This window comes from Ascaphus truei, chromosome 10 (assembly GCF_040206685.1).
Source record: "Ascaphus truei isolate aAscTru1 chromosome 10, aAscTru1.hap1, whole genome shotgun sequence".
NCBI lineage: Eukaryota > Metazoa > Chordata > Amphibia > Anura > Ascaphidae > Ascaphus > Ascaphus truei.
Genome location: NC_134492.1, coordinates 59,900,603 through 59,910,949, shown reverse-complemented (window position 1 = coordinate 59,910,949; position 10,347 = coordinate 59,900,603). Strand labels below are relative to the sequence as shown.

General features: G+C 39.6%; 1 protein-coding gene across 5 annotated transcripts in view; it reads right to left on the bottom strand.

Moving 5' to 3' along the window:
• The window catches only part of CRB1 (crumbs cell polarity complex component 1), a 70,595-nt gene extending 66,036 nt beyond the window's left edge, over window positions 1–4,559 (bottom strand). For 3 of the 5 annotated variants that reach the window (XM_075617043.1, XM_075617045.1, XM_075617048.1), the window contains exon 1: window positions 4,298–4,558. In XM_075617043.1, the coding sequence (XP_075473158.1) occupies window positions 4,298–4,379 (82 nt within the window). In that variant the 5' untranslated portion in view covers window positions 4,380–4,558. Of the gene's footprint in view, window positions 1–4,297 lie in introns of all 5 variants that reach the window. The other 2 variants (XM_075617046.1, XM_075617047.1) reach the window with 1 other exon arrangement.
• Window positions 4,560–10,347: the final 5,788 nt, after the last annotated feature.

The following is a 10,347-nucleotide window of genomic DNA, read 5'->3' as shown; positions in this document are numbered from 1 at the left end:
AAGGAGCAGAAGCGATTAGCTGGGATCAGGTTGGATGAAGCAGTTACAGGACGCCTGGGGGCCGGGGCAGCCAGCCAGCAAAATTATATTCAATTACAATTCCCTCTCAAATGCTTTTTTACATATCATTTTATTCCCATCAATTAAAATAATAATCCGCTTTATGTGCAAAATACCCATAAATAACTTGTATTCGTGCACTGTGCTCCATTTTATTTGAAGAATGTATTTGCTAAGAGGTTTATCCCCGGTTCTGTTTGTACATGAATTGCCTATAAAACCTTTTGAGCAAAATGAGGTCAAAAGAATGTAAGGTTCTGGTCATTTCTTAAAACCAGGCGCTGCAGAACTGCGGTTTTTAAAGACCCTGTTACCGCTGAGCATATTCAAGATTTTTTCCCATACTGCATTGGGGCTAAAGCAGCAAAACAAGTGAAATCTTATGGGGTTTAAAAAAGAAAAAAAAATCAGTTCTGTAGTTTTAGATCAGTGGTTTTCAAAGGTTTTTCGGTTAAGGAACCCTATAATTATATTGTGATGTTCTAGGGAACCCCAACCCTCTCTAATAGCACATCTGAGATCAGGGGCATTGTAAGGAACCCCAATCCTCTATAATAGCGCGTCTGAGAACAGATGCATTGTAAGGAACCCCAACCCTCTCTAATAGCGCGTCTGAGATCAGATGCATTGTAAGGAACCCCAACCCTCTCTAATAGCGCGTCTGAGATCAGATGCATTGTAAGGAACCCCAACCCTCTCTAGTAGCGCATCAGAGATCAGATGCATTGTAAGGAACCCCCACCCTCTCTAATAGCGCGTCTGAGATCAGATGCATTGTAAGGAACCCCAACCCTCTCTAATAGTGTGTCTGAGATCAGATGCATTGTAAGGAACCCCAACCCTCTCTAATAGCGCATCGGAGATCAGATGCATTGTAAGGAACCCCAACCCTCTCTAATAGTGCGTCTGAGATCAGATGCATTGTAAGGAACCCCAACCCTCTCTAATAGCGCGTCTGAGATCAGATGCATTGTAAATTCTTCTGTAGTTGGTACAATTTTCAAATGACCTGAACATTTGCAGGGAACCCTTCAGGGACGCCCGGGGAACCCAATGGCTTCTAGGAACCGCTCTTGAACCCCCCTGGATTAGATAATAGTGGCTGGTTTTGTTTTTAGCCCACCTTCCCAGCAGTGCAAGATATTTGCAAACCATTTATCTTGTTTATAATCATGTGTTGCCAATGTTCACAGCGTTCTGAGCTGCAAACTGTAAAAATAGATCATGTTACTTCAGCAATATAAGAATACACTGTAGCTGCTGAGTTACACTGACTGAAGCAGCCATTATGTTAGGCACACAAACAGGATTTTGACAGATTTATAACAGGAGCCCTCCAGTTTGCGCTCCGCTGATTGTAGACGGCAGATACTTTATCCTATATCTATACTTACAGTATATTGATACAGAGGAAAGCAAACACAAACCCCAGTGACACATCAGAAAAATAAATTCCTTCCTGGCCCAGTAATAACAATCAGTTTACTCCCTGGATCAACATCCTTCCCATGTATACTTATTTGGTATATCCCTGTATACCTTTCCCATCTAAAAAGATGCACAACTTTTTTGGAACAATCTATTGTATCTGCCATCACAGTCTCCATGGGTAATGAACCCCGCACTGTAACTGCCCTTACTGTAAAGAACCCTTTCCTTTGTTGCTGGTGAAATCTCCTTTCCTCCAACCTTAAGGGATGGCCCCGAGTCCTTTGTACTGCCCGTGGGATGAATAGTTCTTTTGAAAGCTCCTTGTATTGTCCCCGAATATATTTGTATATAGTTATCATATCCCCTCTTAGACGCCTCTTTTCTAATGTAAATAAATATAATTTAGCTAGCCTCATGTGTGTTACATTCTATATTTCCCGGCAGTGTACTAATTACGGGCAGGACGCTTAATAACACACGTAAGAATGGGGGCTCGGGGGCGCATTGTGGATTCTTTCCCTGTGGTTCCCGTGGAAGCCCGGACAGACGGTGACCTAGATTAAAGGGACTCCTGTCACTGCCTCTGTGTCCTGATCTTAAGTGACATCTGTCATGTGCTTTGTGTTGAGTGAAACACGGCTGCAGCAGCATTGTCTGGTCCTGTTCAGAAAGACGCGTTCCGCCTGCTTTATTACCAGCGCCCCCGTCCTGCACGCTTCACCTGCGTTAGTCACCCCCCTTCCTCTTCATCCATCATTGTCTAATTCTCCTGCCCCCCTCTTCCCCGCCAGATACTGAATGTCTTCACTGCCTATTAGTTTGGGGGGGGGGGGGGGGGGGGAGCTATGACCGGTGCATTTATTTTCCTTCTATAACACCTTTCTTTTTTTATTCATGTATTTTTCTTATTTTTAAACTTTTATTTCATTATTATTATTTGGGGAATCTGGGGGGGGGGGTGCGATGTATAAAATGTAGGTGCTGGTTTTGTTCTGTACCATTTAACATTTTTAAACTTTTTATTTTATTTCAATAATTGTTTTTTTATACACACACACACACACACACACACACACACACACACACACACACACACACACACACACACGTATCTATACACATAGTAGATGAAGATTTTCTTGTGTACAATGTAATTTTATATTTAACCCGTTCAACGCAATACACTGCTAGGAATAAAATGATGTCAGCTGCTTTTGAAACATATTTCCTATAGCAAAACACTTCTTGTTATTAGATGTGTGTCTGTTTGTGTCTGTGTGTGTACCAAGCCATTATATGTAAATAAGTCATGTTGCCAGCACTGGGACTTGGGATACTCAGTATACAGCTAGTGGTGGAGCAGCTTGGTGTGTGTTACTGCTCAGAGTGGAACCGTCGCAGCCAACACACAGCTGTCCTGCCCGTGGGGTTTGGATGGTGTATATCACATACACAATCTCCTAACCAGGACACAGCGCTTACTCTTACACTTACACTTACTATCCTCACACTCACACGCCTCACACTCGCTAACTGCATACTCACACACCTCTAACACACCTCACACACACACCTCACACTTACACTCACTAACCTCACACTTACACTCACACACCTCCCACTTACACACACCTCACACTCGTCACACGCCCACTCACTAAACCTCACACTCACACACCTCACACTCGCTAACTGCATACTCACACACCTCTAACACACCTCACACACACACCTCACACTTACACTCACTAACCTCACACTTACACTCACACACCTCCCACTTACACACACCTCACACTCGTCACATGCCCACTCACTAAACCTCACACTTACACTCACCTTACACTCGCTAATCTTACACCTCACACTTACACTCACTAACCTCATGTTTGCTAACCTCACACTCACGCACCTCTAACACACTTCACACTTCCACACACCTCACACTCGCTAACTTCACACTCACACCTCCCACTTACACACACCTCACACTCACTAACCCCATGCTCACACATCTCACACTTACATTCACTAACCTCACACTTACACGCCTCCCACTCATACCTCCCACTTACACACATTCACACTGGCTATTCTCACGCTCACACACCTCACACTTCACTCACTAACTTCCCACTTTCACTCACACACCTCCCACTCACTAACCTTAACACTCACACCTCCCACTTACACACCTCCCACTCGCTATCCTCACATTCACACACCTACTACTTACACTCCCTAACCTCACACTTACACTCACCAACTTCACACTTTTGCTCACCTCTCACTCACTAACCTCACACTTACACTCACACACCTCACACTTACTAACCTCACACCACTAACCTCACACTAGGGTCGCTAACCTTACACCTCACACTTACACTCACTAACACTTTCACTCACTAACCTCACACTAGGGTCGCTAACATGACACCTCACACTTACACTCACTAACACACTTACACTCACTCACCTCACACTTGCTAACATCACACTTACACACACCTCACATTCACACTTGTCACCTCCTTTTCTAAGACACAATGTTACCACTGCACTGGCTAAGGGGACACTATGAATGTATGTCCAAATGTATCAAAAGTGTATATTAAAAAATTCCATATATATATAAACACTCATCAGTTCCACATCCAAATGAAATAATGACACTTCTGCATATCGCTGACAGTGTACTCAGCGCTCCACTACAACACCCAGCACGGGAGGAAGGGGTAACGAGAGCACCATTCTGCCCCGCAGAGCTTACACTCTAAGCAAGAAGGGAAATATCGCCACTCACGTGTGACCAGGAGGAGCGTCAGGGCGGCGAGGTGGGAGATGGGGGTGCGGGTGAGTAATGCCCCTGCCATGCTGCCATACATCTCCCCACGTTGGTGCAGGTGGAGGGCGCAGTCACCCCTCGCAGGGAGCGAGCGAGCGATAACCCTGCATCTCAGCCCTGGCACAGAACTACTGCGGCCACAGTCACCGGCAGCGGCGGCGAGACGCTGCTCAGCTCAGTGCGAGGGGTTTGGGAGGTGCGGAAAACCCGGGGCAGAGATCTGCAGCGGCGCGGAGCGGGCTCAACTCCCTGCCCTGGAGAACAGCTGGGGGGCGGGGGGGGGCGTGATGGTGCTCAGAAGGTACCGCTTCCCACTGCCAATCATTAACCCTTACCTGCCACAGCAACGGGTTGTGGGAAGAAAATATAGTAACATGCAGAGATCTATAATAATATAACATACAGAGCTATAATAAAACACAGAGATAATAACATGCACAGAGAAATAATAACATGCACAGAGATATAATAACATGCACAGAGAAATAATAACATGCACAGAGATATAATAACACGCAGAGATATAATAACATGCACAGAGACATAATAACATGCACAGAGAAATAATAACATGCACAGAGAAATAATAACATGCACAGAGATATAATAACATGCACAGAGAAATAATAACATGCAGATATAATAACACGCAGAGATATAATAACACGCAGAGAGATATAATAACACGCAGAGAGATATAATAACACGCAGAGATATAATAACACGCAGAGAGATATAACATGCACAGAGAAATAACATGCACAGAGATATAATAACACGCAGAGATATAATAACACGCAGAGCGATACAATAACACGCAGAGAGATATAATAACACGCAGAGAGATATGATAACACGCAGAGAGATATGATAACACGCAGAGCGATATAATAACACGCTGAGAGATATAATAACACGCAGAGATATAATAACACGCAGAGATATAATAACACGCAGAGAGACATAATAACACGCAGAGAGATATAATAACACGCAGAGAGATATAATAACACGCAGAGAGATATAATAACACGCAGAGAGATAATAACACGCAGAGATATAATAACATGCAGAGATATAATAACATGCAGAGATATAATAACACGCAGAGAGATATAATAACACGCAGAGAGATATAATAACACGCTGAGAGATATAATAACATGCAGAGATATAATAACAAGTAGAGAGAAATAATAACACGCAGAGAGAAATAATAACACGCAGAGATATAATAACACGCAGAGTGATATAATAACACGCAGAGAGCTATAATAACACGCAGAGAGATATAATAACACACAGAGATATAATAACACGCAGAGAGATATAATAACACGCAGAGAGATATATTAACATGCAGAGAGATATAATAACGTGCAGAGAGATATAATAACACGCAGAGAGATATAATAACATGCAGAGATATAATAACACGCAGAGATATAATAACACGCAGAGAGATATAATAACACCCAGAGATATAATAACACGCAGAGATATAATAACACACAGAGAGATATACTGTAATTACACACAGAGATATAATAACACACTGAGAGATATAATAACACGCAGAGAGATATAATAACACAGACAGATATAATAACACGCAGAGATATAATAACACGCAGAGAGATATAATAACGTGCAGAGAGATATAATAACACGCAGAGAGATATAATAACACACAGTGATATAATAACACACAGAGATATAATAACACAGACAGATATAATAACACACAGAGAGATATAATAACACACAGAGAGATATAATAACGTGCAGAGAGATAAAACACACAGGGCCTTATGCAGAGAGCATCGTTATTTCGAAATTCGCCATTTTTTGTACAATTTCGCGCAGAAACCGGCAGAAAATGGCGAGTTCCGAAAAACGCGCCATTTTGTTTTTTCAATTGCTAAAACTCGCCTCGCGGCTGGCGAGAACCTCCATCTCGCCATTTTTAAACTCTCCGAATGCAGAGAGGTGCGAACGCCATAAAACGGCTGTTCGCGCCAAAAAATGCCGCGATTCTCGCATTTTTGCCGCGCCAGGAAAAGATGGCAAGATGGCGCTCGCCGCCTATAGTAAAGGGGAAAAAAAGGCGCGAATTTGTTTTTACACGTTTCTGAAGCGCGCATTTCGCCAATTTAAACTCGCCACACGCATCCATGTTAAACATAGCAGAATTCGCACTTTTCTGCATATGGAGAATAAAACTCTCCAAAAAAGCTACTTTTTATGAAATTCGCCAATTTTAAAATTCTATGCTCTCTGCATAAGGCCCACAGACAGATATAATAACACACAGACAGATATAATAACACACAGAGAGATATAATAACACACAGAGATATAATAACGCGCAGAGATATAATAACACGCAGAGATATAATAACACGCAGAGAGATATAATAACACGCAGAGAGATGTAATAACACGCAGAGAGATATAATAATATGCAGAGAGATATAATAACACACAGAGATATAATAACACGCAGAGCAATATAATAACACGCAGAGCAATATAAAAACACACAGACAGATATAATAACACACAGACAGATATAATAACACACAGACAGATATAATAACACACAGAGAGATATAATAACACACAGAGATATAATAACGCGCAGAGATATAATAACACGCAGAGATATAATAACACGCAGAGATGTAATAACACACAGAGAGATATAATAACACGCAGAGAGATATAATAACACGCAGAGAGATATAATACACAGACAGATATAAGAACACGCAGAGAGATAATAACACACAGAGAGATATAATAACATGCAGAGAGATATAATACACAGAGAGATATAATAACACGCAGAGATATAATAACACGCAGAGAGATATAATAACACACAGAGATATAATAACATGCAGAGATATAATAACACACAGAGAAATATAATAACACGCAGAGAGATATAATAACACACAGAGATATAATAACGTGCAGAGAGATATAATAACACGCAGAGAGATATAATAACATGCAGAGATATAATAACACGCAGAGATATAATAACACGCAGAGAGATATAATAACACCCAGAGATATAATAACACGCAGAGATATAATAACACACAGAGAGATATACTGTAATTACACACAGAGATATAATAACACACTGAGAGATATAATAACACGCAGAGCGATATAATAACACGCAGAGAGATATAATAACACGCAGAGAGCTAAAATAACACGCAGAGAGATATAATAACACAGACATATATAATAACACGCAGAGATATAATAATACGCAGAGAGATATAATAACGTGCAGAGAGATATAATAACACGCAGAGAGATATAATAACACACAGTGATATAATAACACACAGAGATATAATAACACAGAAAGATATAATAACACACAGAGAGATATAATAACACACAGAGATATAATAACGTGCAGAGAGATAAAACACACAGACAGATATAATAACACACAGACAGATATAATAACACACAGAGAGATATAATAACACACAGAGATATAATAACGCGCAGAGATATAATAACACGCAGAGATATAATAACACGCAGAGAGATATAATAACACGCAGAGAGATGTAATAACACACAGAGAGATATAATAACACGCAGAGAGATATAATAACACGCAGAGATATATAATACACAGAGTGATATAAGAACACGCAGAGAGATAATAACACACAGAGAGATATAATAATATGCAGAGAGATATAATAACACACAGAGATATAATAACACGCAGAGCAATATAATAACACGCAGAGCAATATAAAAACACACAGACAGATATAATAACACACAGACAGATATAATAACACACAGACAGATATAATAACACACAGAGAGATATAATAACACACAGAGATATAATAACGCGCAGAGATATAATAACACGCAGAGATATAATAACACGCAGAGAGATATAATAACACGCAGAGAGATGTAATAACACACAGAGAGATATAATAACACGCAGAGAGATATAATAACACGCAGAGAGATATAATACACAGACAGATATAAGAACACGCAGAGAGATAATAACACACAGAGAGATATAATAACACGCAGAGAGATATAATACACAGAGAGATATAATAACACGCAGAGATATAATAACACGCAGAGAGATATAATAACACACAGAGATATAATAACATGCAGAGATATAATAACACACAGAGAAATATAATAACACGCAGAGAGATATAATAACACACAGAGATATAATAACATGCAGAGATATAATAACACGCAGAGAGATATAATAACACGCAGAGATATAATAACACACAGAGATATAATAACATGCAGAGATATAATAACACACAGAGATATAATAACATGCAGAGATATAATAACACGCAGAGAGATATAATAACACGCAGAGATATAATAACACGCAGAGAGATATAATAACACGCAGGATATAATAACGCGCAGAGAGATATAATAACACACAGAGAGATATAATAACACACAGAGAGATATAATAACACGCAGAGCAATATAATAACACACAGAGATATAATAACACGCAGAGCAATATAATAACACACAGAGATATAATAACGCGCAGAGAGATATAATAACACGCAGAGTGATATAATAACATGCAGAGAGATATAATAACGTGCAGAGATATAATAACATGCAGAGTGATATAATAACATGCAGAGAGATATAATAACGCGCAGAGAGATATAATAACACACAGAGATATAATAACGCGCAGAGCAATATAATAACACACAGAGCAATATAATAACACACAGAGATATAATAACGCGCAGATTGCAAGATAGGAGAAAGGAAGAGGCGCACAAATTGTAGTGGAATCAAATGATTTCAAATGTATTGATGCATCAGAGCTAACAATGGTAACGTTTCAGGACAAGCAGTCCCTTCCTCAGAGGTGTTCTGAGGTGTTTGGTCTGAGGAAGGGACTGCTTGTCCTGAAACGTTACCATTGTTAGCTCTGATGCACCAATACATTTGAAATCATTTGATTCCACTACAATTTGTTCGCCTCTTCCTTTCTCCTATCTTGCTGTTACTTTGGATCCAGCTTTGGGACGCCAGGATCAACGGAAGGTGAGCACCAAATGTAAACTCCTTAAAAAAAAAATCTTTAAAACAGTGGTGTGCCACCTATAATCTCCTTAAAGTGCAGAGATTATGAGATGATATTGGATGATGTGACTCGGGTTCTATGTTCCATGCAGAGAGATATAATAACACGCAGAGAGATATAATAACACGCAGAGAGATATAATAACACGCAGAGATATAATAACACGCAGAGATATAATAACACGCAGAGAGATATAATAACACGCAGAGATATATAATAACACGCAGAGAGATATAATAACACGCAGAGAGATATAATAACACGCAGAGAGATATAATAACACGCAGAGAGATATAATAACACGCAGAGATATAATAACACGCAGAGATATAATAACACGCAGAGATATAATAACACGCAGAGAGATATAATAACACGCAGAGATATAATAACACGCAGAGAGATATAATAACACGCAGAGATATAATAACACACAGACAGATATAATAACACGCAGAGAGATAATAACACGCAGAGATATAATAACACACAGTCAGATATAATAAAACGCAGAGATATAATAACACACAGACAGATATAATAACACGCAGAGATATAATAACACACAGACAGATATAATAACACGCAGAGAGATATAATAACACGCAGAGAGATATAATAACACGCAGAGAGATATAATAACACGCAGAGAGATATAATAACACGCAGAGATATAATAACACGCAGAGAGATATAATAACATGCAGAGATATATAAAAACACGCAGAGAGATATAATAACACGCAGAGTGATATAATAACGTGCAGAGTGATATAATAACACACACACAGATATAATAACACACACAGAGATATAATAACGCAGAGATATAACACACAGAGAGATA